Source organism: Salvelinus sp. IW2-2015, linkage group LG15 (genome assembly GCF_002910315.2).
Source record: "Salvelinus sp. IW2-2015 linkage group LG15, ASM291031v2, whole genome shotgun sequence".
Taxonomy (NCBI): domain Eukaryota; kingdom Metazoa; phylum Chordata; class Actinopteri; order Salmoniformes; family Salmonidae; genus Salvelinus; species Salvelinus sp. IW2-2015.
Window position 1 is genome coordinate 26,252,093 of NC_036855.1, and position 22,518 is coordinate 26,274,610.

At 43.1% G+C, this 22,518-nt stretch overlaps 1 protein-coding gene across 1 annotated transcript; it reads left to right on the forward strand.

The window, feature by feature from the left end:
- lnpep (leucyl/cystinyl aminopeptidase) lies at nt 1–21,961 on the forward strand. Its single transcript, XM_024002773.2, has 22 exons — nt 1–438; nt 5,539–5,633; nt 5,790–5,977; nt 6,135–6,246; nt 6,362–6,619; nt 6,858–7,048; nt 7,206–7,344; nt 7,592–7,726; nt 7,871–7,991; nt 8,237–8,388; nt 8,570–8,683; nt 8,782–8,919; nt 9,052–9,183; nt 11,153–11,313; nt 11,405–11,493; nt 11,682–11,865; nt 12,220–12,376; nt 12,477–12,661; nt 13,006–13,167; nt 15,685–15,825; nt 15,992–16,073; nt 16,178–21,961. The coding sequence occupies exons 1-22, from the start codon at nt 417–419 to the stop codon at nt 16,307–16,309; spliced, it is 3,090 nt and encodes a 1,029-aa protein (XP_023858541.1). The 5' UTR covers nt 1–416; the 3' UTR covers nt 16,310–21,961.
- The last annotated feature ends 557 nt before the right edge of the window (nt 21,962–22,518 follow it).

Sequence of the window (22,518 nt, forward strand, 5' to 3'; positions counted from 1 at the left end):
TAAATACATGACAGAAATCTGTCAATAACTGCCTGGTGAGAAAGGGAATGGGAAGCTATCATTGAAATGCATGGCGAACAGTTTGACGACAGACTATCGTTTGGACGCTTGACCATATTKATTATTTTATTCCGTAAGCTACTAACTTCACCGATTGTGACTCGTATCTATAATTCAAAAACGTTAAAGCATGGAGAGGAAAGTTGTGGCCGCTCTCTAGTGTCAGAAGTTAGCTAGCAGCCAAGCTAGCTAGCCCACTTAGCCTGGCTGTAGTCACCTGATCTGACTAGCTACTGATAGCTAGTAGCATCAGTCTTTTTGGTGGCGGAGTTTGGTCAGCAGTGGTTCCCTCGTCCTCCAGCGGGGTGTTGTTATTGGTGAAGTGAGGACAGTTCGGCTCGTCCAGATATCTTGTCATGGAGGACCCATTTGACAGTGGTAAGAAATGACATTATCCGTAGTATAAGGTGACCAGATTTCTGAAATGAAAACCGGGGACATTTTCAGTTCGGCGGTCAATATATAATWAAAATATCCAATGTTATTATCTATGAAATAAAAAAGGGGGACAATGCCTGTTTCATGTATTTAGTCTAACAGGCACACTGACAGAGAAAACGACTATATTACAGAAACACTACAGACAAGACAGAACTGTCCGATCTGAACAGCCATTCAGTGGTCCTGGTAGTCTGGGTAGAATAAGAGCAGAAGAGAACAATGTACAAAATTGAAAAAACAGACAATAGTATATGTGAAATACTTAACAACATAATAAAGAAATAAGACGCCGATGAGGTTGGTAACTACATAATATACTTATACCAACCTAATCTGTATATTTCTCAGAAGAATGTATTTTATTCAGGATTGCTCTGTCTTTGGCAAGCTTCTCAATGAACTCCTGGCTGGGGAGGTTAAAGTTTGTCTTCACAATAAGCATGGCCTTGATGGTAGGAACAGTGAACCTATTTCCTGCTGCTGTCCATAGATCATTCATTTGGGAGAACACTCTCTCGACTGGTGCATTACTTCCAGGTAAGCACATGACAACAGACGCTAATCTAGCCAGGTTAGTGTGTGGGATGTCATTCTCTTTGAAGTGGGTAACCACCATGCTCCATCTCTGACTAAGCGTAGTCTCAGATGTTTTCCATTCTTCAAGCGATCCCCCCTTTAGGAACTCTTGCAGGCCAGTAACCTCGTCACACAATGCATCCTCATTGATGGTCACATTGGGGCATTTTTCCTGCAGTGTGGCTGCTGCCTTCTGGATCTCTTCACACAGAGGTTGCCTTTTTAAAAGGAGACAATGTAAATCTTTTAGATTATCTGTGTGCTTTCCCCATGCTTGCAAGTAGTTCACAGTCATAGTGAAGAATGATTGGGATGTTTTGAGAAAGCTCTCTTTAGACATGGCTCCATTTTCCTCTAGCTAACAGAAGTCCTCTGACCAAAAATGGAATGAAGTTGTCATCACGTCTTGCAGTCAATTTTGCCTCAACGTTTCTCAGAATTGCAGCGGAGTCCACAGCACAGTGGTCCTGGCCTCCAAGCATCTTGATCYTGTCACTGAATACYGTCAAGTTTCCATGGACAAAGGCCAGCCAAAGTTCAGTCAGTGGATCTTCGAACATTGTTCGCAGGACAACAGGGCATTTGTCTTCAGAAAGAAAAAAGGATTTCAATGGCACATACATTTTCAGCACTCTTTCTAGAGCAGGGAGCATGGACAMCCAGCGAACATTGCTGTGTCCTAAAATGTTATGGTACTCCTGGCCAACAAACTCACAAAAGCCCTTCAGTCTTTCTAGGAGCAAACGGAGCAAACCTGTTGGATTACAACTCAATTGCACTGACTCTCTTTATGTTTATTGGGACATTATTCTTATTGTTCAGCCTTGGCCTACACTTTGCCCTACCAAGGAAGGTGAGGAAATCCAACTCAGATTGGTTTACATTTTCTGCTGCTCGAATATCCTACATCCTCTTGTTTTAGAGGCTAGGCCAAGCTGTGTTAGTGTTATTTACAGTCTTGACTGGAGGCTGCATTAGTTCAGTAGTTTGTTTATGTCCTAAAGACACATAAAATGTCATTTTAACTCAACTGTTTGCTTGGTCAAGCCTTTTGCTTTTGATAGGGCTCCTTGTTTGGGGTGTGTGCTCAATCTGATAAGGTTCAGTAGCACTACCCACTCTGCTGAAGCTGTCTGCTTTATGGCTCTACAGCTTTATTACTGCAAATAATGAATAAAGGGCTTCTGTTTGTTCAGATTGGAACACACACACACACACACACACACATACTGGTGGTCAATACAATCCATAATAGTCAATGGAAACACTGCTACTCAATAGACATAGACACTGCTATATTTCTCTGAGTGCTTTTGCCTAATTGAAACATGTTCCATGTACAGTTGAAGTCGGAAATTTACATACACCTTAGCCAAGTACATTTAAACTCAGTTTTTCACAATTCCTGACAATTAATCTGAGTAAAAATTCCATGTCTTAGGTCAGTTAGGATCACCATTTTATTTTAAGAATGTGAACTGTCAGAATAATAGAAAGTGATTTATTTCAGCTTTTATTTCTTTCATCACATTCCCAGTGGGTCATTCGTTTACATACACTCAATTAGTATTTTGTAGCATTGCCTATAAATTGTTTAACTTGGGTCAAATGTTTCGGGGAGCCTTCCACAAACTTCCCACAATACGTTGGGTGAATTTTGGCCCATTGCTCCTGACAGAGCTGGTGTAACTGAGTCAGGTTTGTAGGCCTCCTTGCTCGCACATGCTTTTTCAGTTCTGCCCACACATTTTCTATAGGATTGAGGTCAGGGCTTTGTGATGGCCCCTCCAATACCTTGATTTTGTGGTCCTTAAGCCATTTTGCCACAACTTTGGAAGTTTGCTTGGTGTCATTGTCCATTTGGAAGACCCATTTGCGACCAAGCTTTAACTTCCTGACTGATGTTTTGAGATGTTGCTTCAATATATCCACTTAATTTGCCATCATGATGCCATCTGTTTTGTGAAGTGCACCAGTCCCTTCTGCAGCAATGCACCCCCACAACATGATGCTGCCACCCTTGTGGTTCACGGTTGGGATGGTGTTCTTTGGCTTGCAAGCCTCCCCCTTTTTCCTCCAAACATAACYATGGTCATTATGGCCAAACAGTTCTATTTTTGTTTAATCAGACCAGAGGACATTTCTCCAAAAAGTACAATCTTTGTTCTCATGTGCAGTTGCAAACCGTAGCCTGGCTTTTTTATGGCGGTTTTGGAGCAGTGGCTTCTTCCTTGCTGAGCGGCCTTTCAGGTTATGTCGATATAGGACTCGTTTTACTGTGGATATAGATACTTTTGTACCAATTTCCTCCAGCATCTTCACAAGGTCCTTTGCTGTTGTTCTGTGATTGATTTGCACTTTTCGCACCAGCACGTGTCTCCTTCCTGAGCGGTATGACGGCTGCGTGGTCCCATGGTGTTTATACTTGCGTACTATTGTTTTTCTGAGGTCTTGGCTGATTTCTTTTGATTTCCCCATGATGTCAAGCAAAGAMACACTGAGTTTGAAGGTAGGACTTGAAATACATCAACAGGTACACCTCCAATTGACTCATGATGTCAATTAGCCTATCAGAAGCTTCTAAAGTCATGACATAATTTTCTGGAATTTCCAGAAAATGTTTAAAGGCACAGTCAACTTAGTGTATGTAAACTTCTGACCCACTGGAAAAGTGTGAATTATAAATTAAACAATCTGTCTGTAAACAATTGTTGGAAAAATTACTTGTGTCATGCACAAGTAATTTAACCGACTTGCCAAAACTATAGTTTGTTAACAAGAAATTTGTGGAGTGGTTGAAAACAAGTTTTAATGACTCCAACCTAAGTGTATGTAAACTTCCGACTTCAACTGTATGTTATTTCATTAGCCTACTTCAATTCAGAATGCACAGGGCCTACATGGAACGCCTAACTGATGGGTGAATCCTGTCTTGGACACTGTGACTGCAGTAGTATGGAAACGAAATGCCCAGAGATTATTCCTTGTTCAGGTGACACAGGTTGTTTTCACTAACACACAGCCCAGAGGAAAGGCCTCTTGCCTGGCCTTATCTGCCCTGAGGCACCAAGTATACCTGGTCTGGGCTCTGCCTGGGGTGAGTCTAGTCCCAGCACCACTATGGCCTTGAACTTTCAGTCTGTGTGGCCCTAGCTAAGTCATATAGGGTAAACAAATACGTCTGTAGACTGTCTGTGGATCTGTCTGTTTGTTTGAAAACAGGAAGAGTCTGGTGAAATGCTGCTGACACTTTCAGTTTCTTTGCTGCGTCAGTTTGAGGTGCACTCATTTTGGTCTAAAAACAGTTACCACATTTTTAGAATGGCCTCATTTGACACACAATACTAGTTCTAACATGGAATTAAAGGTTGCTATGGTTCTTATTTTGATCTGGGTATTATTAAATATGTGCCAGCAGCATACCACCCTCTGAAGCTAAGCAGGGTTGGTCCTGGTCAGTCACTGGATGGGAGACCAGATGCTGCTGAAAGTGGTGTTGGAGGGCCAGTATGAGGCACTCTTTCCTCTGGTCTAAAAATGCCCCAGGGCAGTGATTGGGGACATTTGGCCTGTGTATGGTTCCGTCTTTCGGATGGGAAGCTAAACGGGTGTCCTGACTCTCTGTGGTCACTAAAGATCCCATGGCACTTATTGTAAGAGTAGGGGTGTTAACCCCGGTGTCCTGGCTAAATTCCCAATCTGGCCCTCATACCATCATGGCCACCTAATCATCCCGAGTTTCCAATTGGTTCATTGATCCCCTCCCACCTGTAACTATTCCCCAGGTTGTTGCTGTAAATGAGGAAGTGTTTTCAGTCAACTTACCTGGTAAAAGAAATAAATATTCAGCTCCATATCAAGGCCTATTAATAGGAGCAGAACTCTCTGCAGACCACAGGACTTCTGAGTCAGGACTAGATCTGCTGCACGGAGGGATAGGATGAACTCTGATGGCTTCAGTTAGCCTTCTCCTAGTCACTCAGTCTAGGCAGCTGGGCCCTACCAACACGCATGCATGTTCTCACACAATGGAACACGCGCAATAGAACGTAGTAGGTGAATGAGATGGCTTTTTTTTTATAGTGTCATCGGTTATGATGATACTGGCTCTCTGTTCACTTACATGCAACACCCACTATTCACTGGGACTTCAGAGTGTGTGTGTGTGAGAGCTTTGTTTGGGCCCAGCCCTGCATTCACCCACCATTGAATTAGAACACACATAGGGGCTCAGTCCCTCTGCACAGTTTTATTACAGGTGACAAATGGGACCCTTTACAAAGAGGCACATCGGGACATTTTTTACAGTTTGACTACTGTTGTAATTGTTGTTATTGAATTAAATAGTTGGCCATTTCTCTGTTTTTCTGAGGAGATACTGGGGAGAATCAAAATAAAGGTTTTATTGAACGTGTGTGTGTGTATATATTAACCTTTTTGTTTGCTTGTATGTGTAACCAGAGCGAGCGTCCCTGCCCAGGAACATGATAGAGAACAGTATGTTTGAGGAGGAACCTGACGTGGTGGACCTGGCTAAAGACTCTACAGCCTTCCCGGTAATTACATACTATACAGCACTGACATTAACCCAGCCCCTCATCAGTATTCCCTTTTCTTCCAACTGTTTATGTTTTTCCAGATTTTCACATCTTGCCTTCTGTCTTTTTATTTTCTCTCTCTTCTTTCTCTTTTTTTACAACTCCCTCCTCCAGGAGTTCCCGGCATTGGACCCAGATGAGGTGGTGTACGAGCCCCGTAGCTCCCGTCTGCTGGTGCGAGGTCTGGGAGAYAACGACCTGGACGATGAGGAGGAGGACTATGAGTCGTCAGCCCGCCTACTGGGCATGTCCTTCATTAACAATCCTAGGTCCTCCCCTTACAACAGACACACTCCACCCAGGTCCTTTTTACTTTTCAAATCCAATCAAACTTTATTTAAAGTGAATTTAAACATCCCAGTACATTTTACAGTAAATGAAAAACAATAACATAAACAATACTAAAGATAAATATTATATTTATAGATTCGTAAATACTGTTTTTTGGTTTTTGGTCAGGTCATGTTCCCGCCCCTCGGCTCGTATGCTGGTGGTGGGCGTGTTCATCTTGGTACTGGTCACGTCCATGGCGATGGTTCTCTATTTCCTGCCTGGCTGTACCTTCACTAAGGTAGGCGTGTGTGCTTGCGTTTGTGTGAGTGAAGAGTGTGCGGTTACTGCATCGGCCTCCACAGCTACGGGGGGGGTGTGTGTGTGTGTTCACCGTGTTGATCCTCTCTCCCCAGGCTGGCTGTCCTAAGGCTAACTCCTCCACTCCTATAGAGCTGGTCTATCCTAAAAGCACCAATGGGGAGCTGTTTCCTTGGAATGAGCTACGCCTCCCAGCCAGTGTACGACCTGTAAACTACGACCTCTCCTTGACCCCTGACCTGACTTCCATGACCTTCACCGGCCGCACCATCATCAACATGATTATACAACACGACACCAAGCGCATCGTTTTGCACAGCTCCGAGATCAATATCATCAAGGCAATCTTTCAGGTAGCAATGCTACGAACATTGACTATTTAATCGGAAATGGTAATATTATTGAAAACTTAACTGTTATTGTTCTTATGTAAATTCCTTACTTGCAATGTGAAGAGAGTAAGAGTTGCTTTCCCTGGGGAGATAACTTATGTTTTACTTAGCTTAATTATGTTTCCCTTGCTAAATAATGTTTTTACCTAGTTAGATTGTTTCACCTTGTTAAGTACTGTTTTTACTGTAACCCTTCCAGGTTGGAGAGGGTAAGAGTGTTGAGGTGAAGGTGTTGGAGTATAAACCATGGCAGCAGATAGCTGTCAGCTTCCCAGAGGATCTGAAGGAAGGCCAGGTGTGTGTGTTAACATTGGACTACACAGCCAGCCTTTCACACGCCTACGACGGCTTCTATAACAGCTCCTACAATGACAAGACTGGAGCCAAGAGGTATGCAAAACATTGTCCTAAAAATAACAACCTAACTCGGTGTGAATGCAGTGAGACACGTTCTTTAAGTGTGTAAACTTGAGTGTATGTTGACCTTTAGTAAACTTCAAGCCTAGTCCTTGCTCTCTGTGACTGAGTGATTCTATTCAACCCTCAGGGTCCTAGCTGCCACACAGTTTGAGCCCCAGGCAGCCAGGAAGGCCTTCCCCTGTTTTGACGAGCCTGCCTTTAAAGCCACCTTCCTGGTCAGGATCACCAGAGAACCTGAATACATCGCTCTGTCCAACATGCCCAAGGTACAGTGTGTGTGTGTGTGTGCACTTGTGAGTTTGCGCGCAGCTGTGTATTTTTAAGTTGTAAATATACATTACAAAATGTGTTGACATGAAATTATTATTGGAGACGCTTCACATGCCAGTGTATAAAAAACATCTGTTAATGAAACTATGCACTAGTTTCATTAACTAGTTTATGCACTAAGTCGATCTGGATAAGAGCCTTTGCTAAAATGTAAATGTAATCTAACTGTGTTGTGTTTCCCAGGCTAAGACGACTACGTTACCCAGCGGCATGCTGGAGGATGAGTTTGAGCAGACTAGTGTTAATATGAGCACCTACCTGGTGGCCTTCATCGTAGCCAACTTCACCAGCATCACTAGAAATGTATCCAATACACTGGTACGTACAGAGTCCCTGCCTCAATCTATTCACACTAGTTCTATGGCCTGCAACACACTAGAATGCAACTCTGTCTACTCTGTGCCTATCCCCCCCAACTTTGGTACTATTGTATTTATTCAATTTGTATGGTGTGTGTTGCAGGTGTCAGTGTACTCTGTGCCAGAGAAGGAGGAACACACACAGTATGCTCTGGACACCGCGTCCAGGTTGCTGCAGTTCTACAACACCMTATTTGACATCGAATACCCTCTGAGGAAACTGGGTGAGAGGAAAGACAGAAACACACAGACACTCAGCCCTCACACAATTAGCTCAACTGATGAACACCTTTTACATGTAGTAGTTAAATATATAAAAAAATGAAGGCCAAAAGATGAATTAAAAAATGTGAGGGAAAAGTCTGTTTTCAATAATGTGACACAAAATACGCATTGGTATTGACCCCTCCACGTTTCTGTATCTCTCTCTCTCTCTACCCTTCCTCCCTTCTCTCTCCCCCTCCTCCAGACCTGGTTGCTATCCCAGACTTCCTGGCGGGAGCGATGGAGAACTGGGGTCTGATCACCTTCAGAGAGACCAGCCTTTTGGTACAAAACCAGTCCTCTCCTCTCGACAAACAACTAATCGCTAACGTCGTAGCCCACGAACTTGCTCACCAGGTGTGTAGACGATTACGCGGCGATGGAACACGTGTGTATGCACGTCAGCAGTCTTAATGCTGTTTTGACGTTTGGTTAAGAAGCGCTGCTGTTCTTATGCAGTTGCTTTAACAGTGTCTAATGCTCCTATGATACTGTTATAAAGCTGCCGTAACACTGTTCTAATGCCGCCATGTGTCAGTGGTTTGGGAACCTGGTGACGATGCGCTGGTGGAATGACCTGTGGCTCAGCGAGGGCTTCGCCACCTACTGGCAGTACGCATCTCTAATGACAGAGTTCCCACAGCTGTACCTAGTAAGTAGTACCACATCACACGRGCGTGTAAGTGCTGTGCAAGGGGTCAATGTAGATTTAAGATGGCCGCGGTAGAATGACCTCTCTTTCGTCTCCAGGGCAATGTGTTCCTGGAGCAGCGGTTCAAGGCAATGGCCAAAGATTCTCTGAACTCCTCCCACCCAGTCTCAGTGTCGGCCCAGGTGACCACACCTGAACAGGTGTCTGAGATGTTTGACTCGATCACCTATGAGAAGGTACTTCAATTACATTATTCGCCTTTACTTACAACTTAATTGATTAGTGTAGTGAATGATATCGAGTACTGTGGTCACAGCAGTGATGTGTGTGTGTGTGTTGTCTTTGTGTGTGTGTGTGTTTGTCTCTAGGGTGCGTCCCTCCTGCTGATGTTGAACTCCACTCTGCCAGACGGTCAGTTCAGGAAAGGACTTATCAAGTACCTGTGTCAATACAGAGGATCTAACACGGTTACTGAAGACCTCTGGAACAGCATCACACAGGTAGCAGTGGTCTGTCTGAGAACCTGTCCCTTACATTCGTCTCTGTTTCCTGATTTTAGTTATTTTCACAGGTTCCTTATTTTGCGTCTGCWAAATCTGGTGTCGTACCCTTCCCCTTTTCACAACCATCACGCTGTATGCGTATTGTGTGTGGAGATGTCTTGTCTATTGTGTTAGTACTGGTGATGATACTCCATCTCTCTCTGGCCCAATGTGATGAGTAGTAATATTAGTAGTAGGGCTGTCGCTGACAACAACAAAAAGATTGGTCGACCGAGGAAAAAATGAAACGTGTATTTTTCCATATGTTTGAATACAATCTACTGTATCTAGGCTACTGAGCTTGTCTGATGCTTTAAACACTGCGATTTAAAAATGAAGACACACAAATCACTAAAGAGCGAGCCAGAGATCAATATAGCCTCCTCCCGCTGCTGTTGGCCTTCGCAGATTCTGCCGTTACACTTCTGAAGTTACCGGTAACAGGCTACACCAGCCGCCGGCAACCTTTTCCGTTTTGAGTGCTACGTTATCGTACCATTTCTACTGATCTGCGTGCAAGTTATAATTTTCATATACTAATGTAAAAGTAACTTATATTGCCATTGCCAAATATAAAAATACCCTACATAAAGCCAACAAATAAAAACATTGCAGCCCGCAGGTAGAAAATATCCCGATTAAATATCTATGAATCACATTGGCAACGTATGGCCTGTCTACAAGTAACTTGAAACATTGTCAGCTATTAACTTGGTCTGGCCCCGATGCTCGTGCTAGTAAACTTCCGACATTGTATAAAATCTGACCATATCCTCCTGATTCCTGCTGACAAGCAAAAACTAAAGCAGGAAGTAGTAGTGACTCACTCAATGCGGAAGTGGTCAGATGACCCAACTACTAAGCTACATGACTGTTTTGCTAGCACAGGCTGGAATATGTTCCGTGATTCTTCCGATGGCATTGAGGAGTACACCACATCAGTCTCTGGCTTCATCAATAAGTGCATCGATGACGTCGTCTCCACAGTGACCGTACGTACATACCCCAACCAGAAGCCATGGAATACAGGCAACATCCGCACTGAGCTAAGAGTAGAGCTGCCGCTTTCAAGGAGCGGGACTCTAACCCGGACGCTTAATAGAAATCCCGCTATGCCCTCCGAACCATCAAACAGGAAAAGCGTCAATACAGGACTAAGATTGAATCCCACTACACCGGCTCCGACGCTCGTCGAATGTGGCAGGGCTTGCAAACTATTACGGACTTCAAAGGGAAGCACAGCTGTGAGCTGCCCAGTGACACGAACCTACCAGACGAGCTGGTAAGGCAAGCTCTCCGTAGCCGATGTGAGTAAGACCTTTAAACGGGTCAACATTCACAAGGCCGCAGGGCCAGACGGATTACCAGGACGTGTACTCGGAGCATGCGCTGACCAACTGGCAAGTGTCTTCACTGACATTTTCAACCTCTCCCTGACCGAGTCTGTAATACCAATATGTTTCAAGCAGACCACCATAGTCCCTGTGCCAAGAACACCAAGGTAACCTGCCTAAATGACTACAGACCAGTAGCATTAAAGTTGACCGGTGCAGCTCTAGCAGGGCAGAAATTTGATGAATTGACTTGTTGGTAAGGTGGCATCCTGTGACGGTGCCACGTTGAAAGTCACTAAGCTCTTCAATAAGGCCATTCTACTGCCAATGTTTGTCTATGGAGATTGCATGGCTGTGTGCTCGATTTTAAACACCTGTCAGCAACGGGTTTGGCTGAAATAGCCAAATCCACTAATTTGAAGGGGTGTCCACATACTCTTGTATGTATAGTGTATTTGCCACTGCTTGACTAAAAAAAATTCTTCAACCAACAGCCTATCGATCAAACAATCGACCAGTTGATTAAATTGTGTTAGCCCTAATTAGTAGACATATATTTTTATATAATTGATTATTGTTTCTGGATGTGCCAGGCCCAAGTGCTTCCCCAGCAGGAGAGTGTGTCAGACATGATGAGAACATGGACGCTGCAGAAAGGCTTCCCATTGGTTACCGTCAGCCGCAAGGGTGGTGAGGTGACCCTCACACAGGAACACTTCCTGCTCTCCACAGACAACACCACACACACCTCCAGGTGAGATGCACGTGCGTAAGCATGCACACACATATGCGCGCGCGCGCACGCACACACACCAACCTGTTTTTTTTTTTTGTGTCCTCCTCAGCCTGTGGCACATCCCTGTGACATACGTGAATGACAGCTGTAGCTCTGCCCCTTCCTGCAGACAGATGTTCACTCTGAGGAATAAGACAGGTATAACACAGACAACTTCTGTACATTGAACTGGGTAGCTGTCATTTAGTTTGACTTAATGTTATGCATTGTCTAGTTTGTGTGTCAGGCTTGTATACTACTTAGTGATGTTTGGCCTGCTGGTTGTATGCTCTGAGGTAAGAGCATGTTCATGTATCTGAGTGCATTGTTCTGTGTTTTCCTCTTAGCGACTCTGAAGGTGTCAGAGAGTGTGAAGTGGCTGAAGTTGAACTACATGAACACGGGCTTCTATATAGTTCACTATGGAGACGAGGGCTGGGCAGCTCTCATAGACGCTCTAAAGACTGACGTCAGCACACTCACACCCCACGACCGCGCTTCGCTCATACACAACATCTTCTCCCTGTCCAGGTCAGTGTGTGTGTGTTTGTACTGTGGCATGGTACACTCAATGGAGGATAATACTCGCTAGGTGAGATCTCTCAGAAAGATGGGATTTCATTTTTTTAGACGGTGGTTGTTGCTGTAAAAAAAAATGTGTTCTCAGTCAACCTACCTGGTAAATAATTAAGAAATGGATGAATTGGTAAATAATTAAGAAATGGATGAATTGGAGGCCTGTCTTCATACTCTGCCTGGACTTGTACGATTACTTTACTTGAACATGTCTATGTTAGATGTTTTGGATGCTCAACTGAACAGACAACGGACACAAATAGACTAAATTGATTCATATCTATTCATTTTTTCTCTCCCTCTTATCAGGCTGGGTCGTGTGTCCTTCCGTCAGGTTCTCAGTCTGTTGGACTATACTACCAATGAGACTGAGACTGCTCCTCTGACAGAAGCCCTATCACAGCTCAGCTCTGTCTACAGACTACTGGACAAGAGACAGGAGCTAAGACTGGTGGCCCGCATGAAGGTACACACACTAGATTGTCAGGTACCTTGTTCTGGGGCCTAGTCCCACCATTTGGGACAAACTGACTGTGCTTACGTTCTCTTTGTAATGTGTGTTCCAGGCGTACATCTTGGGTCATTTTGGCTCTCTGATGGACAGTCAGGACTGGGGAGTGGAGGAGAGTGTCTCCAGTCAGGAGCTGAGGTCAGCCCTGCTAGAGGTGGCATGTAGTCTTCGACGCCAGAACTGTACTGACCAGGCCACGGCCCTCTACGAACAGTGGACCAACTCGAACCAAACCAATCGGTACACACATGGACTGACTGAAAATTGTTCAAACGATGTAGTAAAACTAGATTATATTTTGGGTTCTGATGGGGTACAACAGTTGAACTAAGCTCATGATTTATAAGTTATATTCTTCAAGAATCAATGGGTATATATCATGAATATAAAAGGTAAAAAATGTATGTATTTATCGTATATTGCCCCTTTATGGATATAAACAATGAAGACAGGCTTGCTCGTTTAAAAAAATATATATACTTTTAGATATTTTGGCTGCCATTGTCTTCATCAGAAATGAGTAAAGCTAGTGACCTGTTCTATAGTGATCTTGTGGTAATGTAATGATGTGTTGTCTCTTCCAGCATCCCAGGTGATCTTCAGCGAGTGGTGTTTTCTGTAGCAGCCCAGTCTGACTCTGGTTGGCTGTCTCTGCTGGACACCTACAGACTCACCACTTACGACTCGGAGAAACGCAAGATACTGCAGGCCCTCGCCTCCACACAGGACCCACGACGCATCGTATGGTGAGCGAGACTGTGTGTGTGTGGGCGGTGGGGTGGTCCATGGTAGAGGTCTTCACGGATCCACCTGTACCCGAATACCCGAGACCAGAATTCAAAATGGTTTCAATGGTCTGAGTCGGATCTGATATGATTGTCTCAGGTATGTGTAATTTTAACTGACTTGTCCAGAAGAACCCATACAGATCCGAACGCGACTGCTGCAGTGGAGAGAGAGAAATCGTAGAATTAGCTTTTCACGAGAGTGGTGCTGGTTGGAAGCAATAGGCTACAGTCAGAGCCTCCGTGTGGGGAAAAAGTTAGGACATATCTAATCAATGATGGAATTGAAAGTTTAAAGGAGAAGGATGAGCTACAACAACCAAGAGCCAACAGGTAGGCTGCTACTTTATATTCTGAATGGAGTTGTTGTTGTTTGTAACTGTAGGATGAGAAAGCGCATGCAGCTTCTATTAGCCTAGATGGTTAGTTAACCAGGTTCTCCTGGTTTGATGCAGTCAAGACAAGTACTACGTGATCATATTGGATGATAAATAACCTAGCTACAGTATGGCAGCTATTAGTCTACTATAGTGCGAGTCGGCTTGTTTGGTTGCGGTCTCTCCCTCCCTGTACACTGTGTCACCCGCACAGCACGGCCCCTGCTAGATCGTCACCTCTCTCTACCTCCTCGCCAATGTGATTAACCTCTCTAGGGTATGTGGGACGGTAGCGTCTCACCTCGTCAACAGCCAGTGAAACTGCAGGGCGCCAAATTCAAAACAGAAATCCCATAATTAAAATTCCTCAAACATACAAGTATTTTACACCATTTTAAAGATACACTTGTTGTAAATCCAGCCACAGTGTCCGATTTCAAAAAGGCTTTACGACGAAAGCACACCAAACGATTATGTTAGGTCAGAGCCAAGTCACAGAAAACACAGCCATTTTTCCAGCCAAAGAGAAGAGTCACAAAAAGCAGAAATAGAAACACAATTAATCACTAACCTTTGATCTTCATCAGATGACACTCATAGGACTTTATGTTACACAATACGTGTATGTTTTGTTCGGTAAAGTTCATATTTATATCCAAAAATCTGAGTTTACATTGGCGCGTTATGTTCAGTAGTTCCAAAACATCCGGTGATTTTGCAGAGAGCCACATCAATTTACAGAAATACTCATTGCTAAAAGATACAACTGTTATGCATGGAATTTTATATCCACTTCCCCCTAATGCAACCGCTGTGTCAGATTTAAAAAAAACTTTACAGAAAAAGCACACCATGCAATAATCTGAGTACGGCGCTCAGACGACAAATCAAGCCAAACAGATATCCGCCATGTTGGAGTCAACAGAAGCCTGAAATGGCATTATAAATATTCACTTACATTTCATGATCTTCATCAGAATGCACTCCCAGGAATCCCAGTTCCACAATAGATGTTTGTTTTGTTCGATGAAGTCCATCATTTATGTCCAAATAACTCCTTTTTGTTAGCGCGTTTAGCCCAGTAATCAAAATTCATGACGCGTGATCACTAGGTGCAGACGAAAAGTCAAAAAGTTCCGTTACAGTCCGTAGAAACATGTCAAACGATGTATAGAATCAATCTTTAGGATGTTTTTAACATAAATCTTCAATAATGTTCCAACCGGAGAATTCCTTTGTCTTCAGAAATGCAATGGAACGCAAGCTAACTCCCTCACCATGAACGCGCCTGGTCAGCTCGTGGCTCTCTGGCAGACCTCTGACTCATTCCCCTCTCATTCGCCCCCACTTCACAGTAGAAGCCTCAAACAAGGTTCTAAAGACTGTTGACATCTAGTGGAAGCCGTAGGAAGTGCAATATGACCCCATTTCCACTATCTTGGATAAGCAAATAGTTGAAAAACTACAAACCTCAGATTTCCCACTTCCTGGTTGGATTTTTTCTCAGGTTTTTGCCTGCCATATGAGTTCTGTTATACTCATAGACATCATTCAAACAGTTTTATAAACTTCAGAGTGTTTTCTATCCAAATCTACTAATAATATGCATATCCTAGCATCTGGGCCTGAGTAGCAGGCAGTTTACTCTGGGCACGCTTTTCATCCGGACATGAAAATACTGCCCCCTACCCAAGAGAGGTTAATCAGCTCTGGGTTAGTAAAGTAGCTTAAAAATGGACTTTTCTGCTGCTTCCCTCAATCGGATCGGGTCTGGATCCGACGAGGTCTAAACGGAACAGATCTAGTTGTCCTCGGGTCCGTTCGGAACGGGTCTGTATATTAAAAAAATTCATTCATGCATATTGGGTCCGGATTGGAATTCCCCAGGTCCATTTCAGAACAGGTCCATCTTTTTGGACCAGTGAAGGCCTCTAGTCCATGGTACTTAATCAATCAATATACAGACAATTAACTGGCCAACTTAACCTCTACCCAGAGGTTGTGCGGAGCGTCACACAGTTGTAATTAAGCTGTGCCCAGATATGTTTGTAGCGGCCTGTGGTGTGTGTCTCTGCAACACTCAAAACACATCCTCCTTCAGGATTCTGAGTGCGGTGCTCGAGGGAGGGATTATCCACACCCAGGAGCTGCCATTGGTCATCAGCACTGTGAGCGACGGCTTCGCTGGCCACTTGTTCGTCTGGGACTTTGTCAAAGAGAGCTGGGACAGGATCATAGAGAAGTGAGTGCCCCTAAAGAATAAGATCAATTATACGTTTACACACTTACACCGTCAACATACAGAAATAGATGCAAAACCAATARAGTTTCCCAATCAGAATCTATTGCCCTGTTTTGATTGCATGATATGGAGAAGTGGCCTGTTTTAATTGGCTGTGTGTGTGTAGGTTTCCAGTGGGGTCCTATCCCATCCAGAGCATCATCAAGTCCACCACCTCCCAGTTCTCTACTCAGACACACCTGGAGGAAGTGAGCTTACACCTCAGAACCATGCTGACTGTATATCATGTCTGTGAATCAGATGCGTAGAGTGTGTGAGTCCTCTTCTCTCATGTTAACTCTTGTCTGTGTAGGTCCAGGGTTTCTTCTCCAGTCTGAAGGGGCGGGGCTCTCAGATGCGTAGCGTCCAGGAGGCTTTAGAGACCATCAGACTGAACCAGCACTGGATGGACAGGAACCTCGCAACACTTGGAGACTGGCTCTAACATGGCCGCTTGGCAACTGTAGCCCTCGACAACCCGTTCTGGGGACCGTGTTGGCATGGCAACAGCAGCTTTTGCACTGTCGTAGGGCTTGTCTCAAATGATCTCATATTCCCCTTTTTGTTACTACTTTTTTAACTACTTTTCGCTAGGGATGGGCACGGTTAATCGAATATCCGGATATACGGACAGACATTAGTATTCGATGACTTGAGTGTTCATTTATGGAAGAATCAAAATTAGAAGCTTTTTTTTTTTTTATCAATGGAAAAAGCTTTGTCTAAATTAAATGAAGCAAGGCAACAGTAAACATGTTGTCCCCCACAAATGATGCAGAAATCTAAATGGCAGAAAATCCATCATGGCGGACCTTATTGTCTTTGTGAGGAGAGGAACCTCTGTAKCGAATGTCATGACATTAGGTCAAACGGGTGAGGGGCGTGACCTTTCAAAGTTTGCATTTTCAATCTCGTTATAGCGCCACCATCTGGCCATAACTGTAATTTTGTAAATGCCGTATCTCTATGGCAATACGCATTATTCACCCAAGTTTCGTCAATCGGGCCAGTGCTATCTGAAATATTGCGCGTAAAGACAGATCGGGGAGGACAATTATACTTGGGACATTTTTACCTACAAGGATATACAGATAACTGCCAAAATAAAGGACACACCAACATAGTGTCTTAATCTCTCTAGGGGACGTGAGACGTTAGCGTTCCACCTCTTCAACAGCCAGTGAAAGTGCAGGGCGCCAAATTCAAAACAACAGAAATCCCATAATTAAAATTCCTCAAACATACATGTATTTTACACCATTTTAAAGATACACTTGTTGTAAATCCAGCCATAGTGTCCGATTTCAAAAAAGCTTTACGACGAAAGCAAACCAAACGATTATGTTAGGTGAGTGCCTATTCACAGAATAACACAGCCATTTTTCCAGCCAAAGAGAGGATTCACAAAAAGCAGAAATATAGATAAAATGAATCACTAACCTTTGATGATCTTCATCAGATGACACTCATAGGACTTCATGTTACACAATACGTGTATGTTTTGTTCGGTAAAGTTCATATTTATATCCAAAAATCAGAGTTTACATTGGCGCGTTATGTTCAGTAGTTCCAAAACATCCTTTGATTTTGCAGAGAGCCACATCAATTTACAGGAATACTCATAATAAACATTGCTAAAAGATACAACAGTTATGCATGGCATTTTAGATGCACTTCTACTTAATGCAACCGCTGTGTCAGATTTCAAAAAAGCTTTACGGAAAAAGAAAACCATGCAATAATCTAAGTCGGCGCTCAGAGCCCAATCAAGACACAAATATAGCCGCCATATTATGCAGTCAACAGAAGTCAGAAGTAACAATATAAACATTCACTTACCTTTGATGATCTTCATCAGAATGCACTCCCAGGAATCCCAGTTCCAGAATAAATGTTCGCTTTGTTCAATAATGTCCATCATTTATGTCCAAATTCCTCCTTGTTGTTCTAGCGTTCAGTACACTTTCCAAACTCACGACGCGCGGGCAGGTCCAGCAGAAAGTACGGACGAAAAGTTWAAAAAGTTATATTACAGTCCGTAAAAACATGACAAACTAAGTATTTAATCAATATTTAGGATGTTGTTAACATAATTCTTCAATAATGTTCCAACCGGAGTATTCCTGTGTCTTCAGAATTGCGATGGAACAGAGCTCGCTCTCACGTGAATGCCCATGGTCAGAGCATGTTCAGGTCATGGCAGACCTGACTCATTCCTCTCTCCTTCGGCCCCACTAAACAGTAGAGGCATCAGACAAGGTTCTAACGACTGTTGACATCTAGTGGAAGCCTTAGGAAGTGCAACATTACCAATATCCCACTGTATCTTCAATAGGAGCTGAGTTGAAAATCGACCAACCTCAGATTTCTCACTTCCTGGTTGGATTTTTTCTCAGGTTTTTGCCTGCCTGATGAGTTCTGTTATACTCATTCAAACAGTTTTAGAAACTTCAGAGTGTTTTCTATCCAAATCTACTAATAATATGCATATTCTAGCTTTTATGGCTTTGTAGCAGGCCGTTTACTCTGGGCATGCTTTTCATCCGGACYTGAAAATACTGCCCCTATCCCAAAGAAGGTAATAGGGTGTTGGGCCACCACGAGCCGCCAGAACAGCTTCAATGCGCTTTGGCATAGATTCTACAAGTGTCTGGAACTCTATTGGAGGGAAGCGACACCATTCTTCCGTGAGAAATTCCATACTTTGGGGTTTTGTTGATGGTGGTGGAAAACACTGTCTCGTGCAACGCTCCAGAATCTCCCATAAGTGTTCAAGAACGGGTGACTGACCCACCCACCCACACTCTTTAAACCCCCTATGCTCCTTTGAGACCCCTCTTTCAAAGTAACAGATCTCTTCTAGCCATGGTAGCTAAAATAATGGGCAACTGGGCATTTTTATACATGACTCTAAGCATGATGGGATGTTAAATGCTTAATTAACTCAGGAACCACACCTGTGGAAGCACCTGCTTTTTAATATACTTTGAATCCCTCATTTACTCAAGTGTTTCCTTTTGTGTTGGCAGTTACCTATACCATTACATTTGAAATTCTTAATTTAATAAAACAACATTTTGAATGTAGCTAGTTTTTATAACAGTGTGTTGCGGCACATTTAGGCCTACAGGCATGCTATTTTTCCCACTTCAAATAGCGATTTACAGGCACTCATCTTACTGAGTTTACACAATACCTGACAGATCATTGAAAAACACTCACCAGAAAACCTTTTTGTAACAGAATCAGTTCCATCTTGGTGAAAATCAGACTTCTCTTTCGCTGTTGCTGTTAGCCAACCTCCTGGAGGAAAGCAGCATGTCTGCTGTTTTACCTCTGCCATGTGCATTTTCGTCATTCTGATTGGTCGGCAGTCAATATCCGGATATCCGAAAAAGTATCATGATATATTATTTGAATAGTAAAATAATTTCAAAGGCCCATCCCTACTTTTCACAATGATCAGAAGTAGTGCACTTTACTGTATAGGGAACATGGTGTTATTTTTAGGCTTGTCCTATGAGTTTATTTAGTAGTATTTAGCTCAGGGTGAACTCAAATTCCCCTCTCTATGCTGTTGAGCAAACTTCACCTATAGCTTTCACCACAACACCATGCCTGGATACAGCAGCCTGTACTTTCTTTCAAACTCGACGTGCTTCACATTGTATGGAGGTAACTCGCCCCTTCCGCCACCACATAGTGTATGTGTAGCAGCCACCTGAGAAATAAGGAAAGGAAGAGAACATGCTGTGTGTCATCAACGCTGGCCACATGTCATCAGTATGCGTCACCTGTGAAACTGGTGCAGTGACTAACTGCTCTCTCAGGCCCTGGCCCTGACACCAACCTCCTCATGACTGTCCTACTGACTGTGAGCAGTGGGGGAGATGGGAGAATGTCTGTTGAAGGCCAGAGTTGGGCTACAGAGCTGATACACAATGCAAAGGGGTTAGGTGACAGTGTAGACAGCATGCTACCCAGGCTTCAGCCAGAACATGTACAGCTACTAGTTACATGTTGAAGGAACATGAAAATACCTTCTCACTGTTTAGATGCTCCCAAAGTTCTACTGTACCACATTTCCACCACTAGGTCTTTTATTTAGACCTCAAGAAGTATTGGTCGGATAGTGGAAACGTTGCTGAAACGTTGTTTGATGAATCTTGAAGTATCTAACCCCCACAGCACTCCCTGTGAGCACTTCTTCTGTTGATGTAAATTTATTTGTTACATTTTGACAGTTAAAGGAAAACTCCACCCAAAAATGATATTTTGGTATTTATTTCATTAGTCCATTGTTGATATAGTCCCAAAACCGCTTTTCTACTTTTCCTTTGAATATGAGGCAATCTGTGTACAGAATATTTCACTCACAATGCTTGTAAAGATGTAATTATTATTACTCCTATCTCTACCTTGCTTTTTGCTTGTCATATTTTGTGTGAGCAGATATCTCTCACTTGTTTTTAAAGTTTGGTTTCTGTTGTGTGTGTATATAGTGTGTACAGTGTGATACCACATAGACATAAGAGTCCCGGTCAAATGCTTTTAATGGTTTTGTTTTTACTAAACAATAATGACGTATACTGATTTTTAATGTTGGCTCACTTCAATGCCTCATGTTCGAATATGGCAGTGTTTCCCAAACTCTGCCCCCCCCCCCCCCCCCBAAAATGGTGAATGTTTTGGTTAAATTACAGAGTTGCCTGATTATGTCTCTGTCTTTTCCATTAAAGGACTTGACAGTGAGCGACCCAACAGTGTTGCGTCTGTAGAGCTGGGTAGAGTCGTTTTCTATGCCGTGTCTGTAGTCCAACCAAGTGGATAATCAGAAAGTAATTTCACCAGTTTAAGTTCTGTGATTGGTTAGCCTGGCTCAGTCAGGGCTAGGTTACGTTGTCTCACTGTGTGTGAGGTTTAAGGTATTTAGTTCTGTATGGTAGCCTTGTTGTTAACGTAATTGTTTCAGCCTCCCAGCTGGCTCTGTTAGAAGTTCCCTGTAGGAACAGATCTAGGGCCAGTTACCCCCACCAAAGCCAATGAAGACCTTAACCAAACATGGAGCTGACCTTGGATCAGTGTTTAGGGGCATCTTCATGCTACCTCCTCTCTGCTACAGCAGCACTAGCTCCAGTGGTCACCCACTGAATGTCCTGAAGGAACTCTTCTATTACAAAACAGCATGACCAATGACTGAGTGTCTAGCTAGCTCCTCTTCTATTTAGATTAGCCTCAGATGTCTGTATGTCTCCTGTTGGTACTGGCTCATTCTGAAGGAGGATTTACTTCCCTGTCTCACTCTGAATGTTATGTCATGTTGAAAACATTGGAAAAACCAGGTCATATTGGTGGTTATATTTATTTTTTATTTCACCTTTATTTCACCAGGTAAGTTGACTGAGAACACGTTCTCATTTCCAGCAATGACCTGGGGAATAGGTACAGGGGGGATGAATGAGCCAATTGATAGCACTATGAAATCAAATATGTTAGCTTTGGTGCAGAATTGTGAATCATTGTTGGTTTTTAGATGTTAATCATTCACTCACTCACCAGAAAACAGCCCGTACTGTACCTCAGAGCTCAGGGAGATATGTTAGAAACTGTTAACTCTTCACTGAACCTAACTCTTCACTGAACCTACTGCCATAAGGCCTACCTAACACTGCCACAAAGATGACATAACATGTTATAACCCGTCATCATTACAATCTCATGAAAACGCCCTTTTCCACTACCATAACTTAAACTATTATTTAGGTTTGTTAGATTTGATATCAAGTTAATTAGCCAAAGCCTACATAATGACTGCTTGTTTTCTATGTCATTCTTACAACAGTGTTATAATGCCTTATGACAGACGGTTTAGGTGAAGTGTTAGTGTATGAAGACCCAGATGGAGGTGGCATGTCGCCAGGCTGTAGCCTGTCTCTAGATTATGATTCTATGTTAGTGTATTCCTATGCCAAGCCCACCTTGATTGTTGCTCATTTTAAACATTTTTTTGCACTGGGGTTGAATGATGCTGAAAAATGTAAGGCTCTTCATGCCATGAAAAAAAAATATATGAATAAAAATGTTTTATGGACTTTCATTGCTCTGTGTTTTGTGTTCAGCAGGTCAAGTGTTCGCTTGGGATTTATCCAAATGTGCTACAGATAGGAATATAATGTAGACTATACACAGGGCTAGAGTTGTTAGTACTGTATGGTTAATTACACAACTAGACCACCAGYGGCTGCTCTTTTCCCCCTCTCCCTGTGACGTCTCACTGTCTTCAGTCTTGCTCGTCATATTTGTGTGGTGGAGGGCTCATTTTAATACACAATAGATAATTTGTCTTATCATTCCTTTTCCCCACCACGAAAACACAATCTTTAAGATTATTTCTGTCATGTTTGTACTCCAGACATACACAACTGCACCACCTATCGCACCTTCACAAAAAACATGAAGACATGGCTAAAGGCCAATCCGACTTGAACATAATCTCTAGCTGTGTATTTCTATTTTCCATGTGTGTAGTTTGAGGTGTYGAAACTGTAAAGGATGGTTTTGTTCTCTTTTTAACAAAAATATAWGCCTTATAGAAATAGGACATGTTAATCACAAAACATAGCGTGACTGCTGAATAACAAGAAAACAGGAKST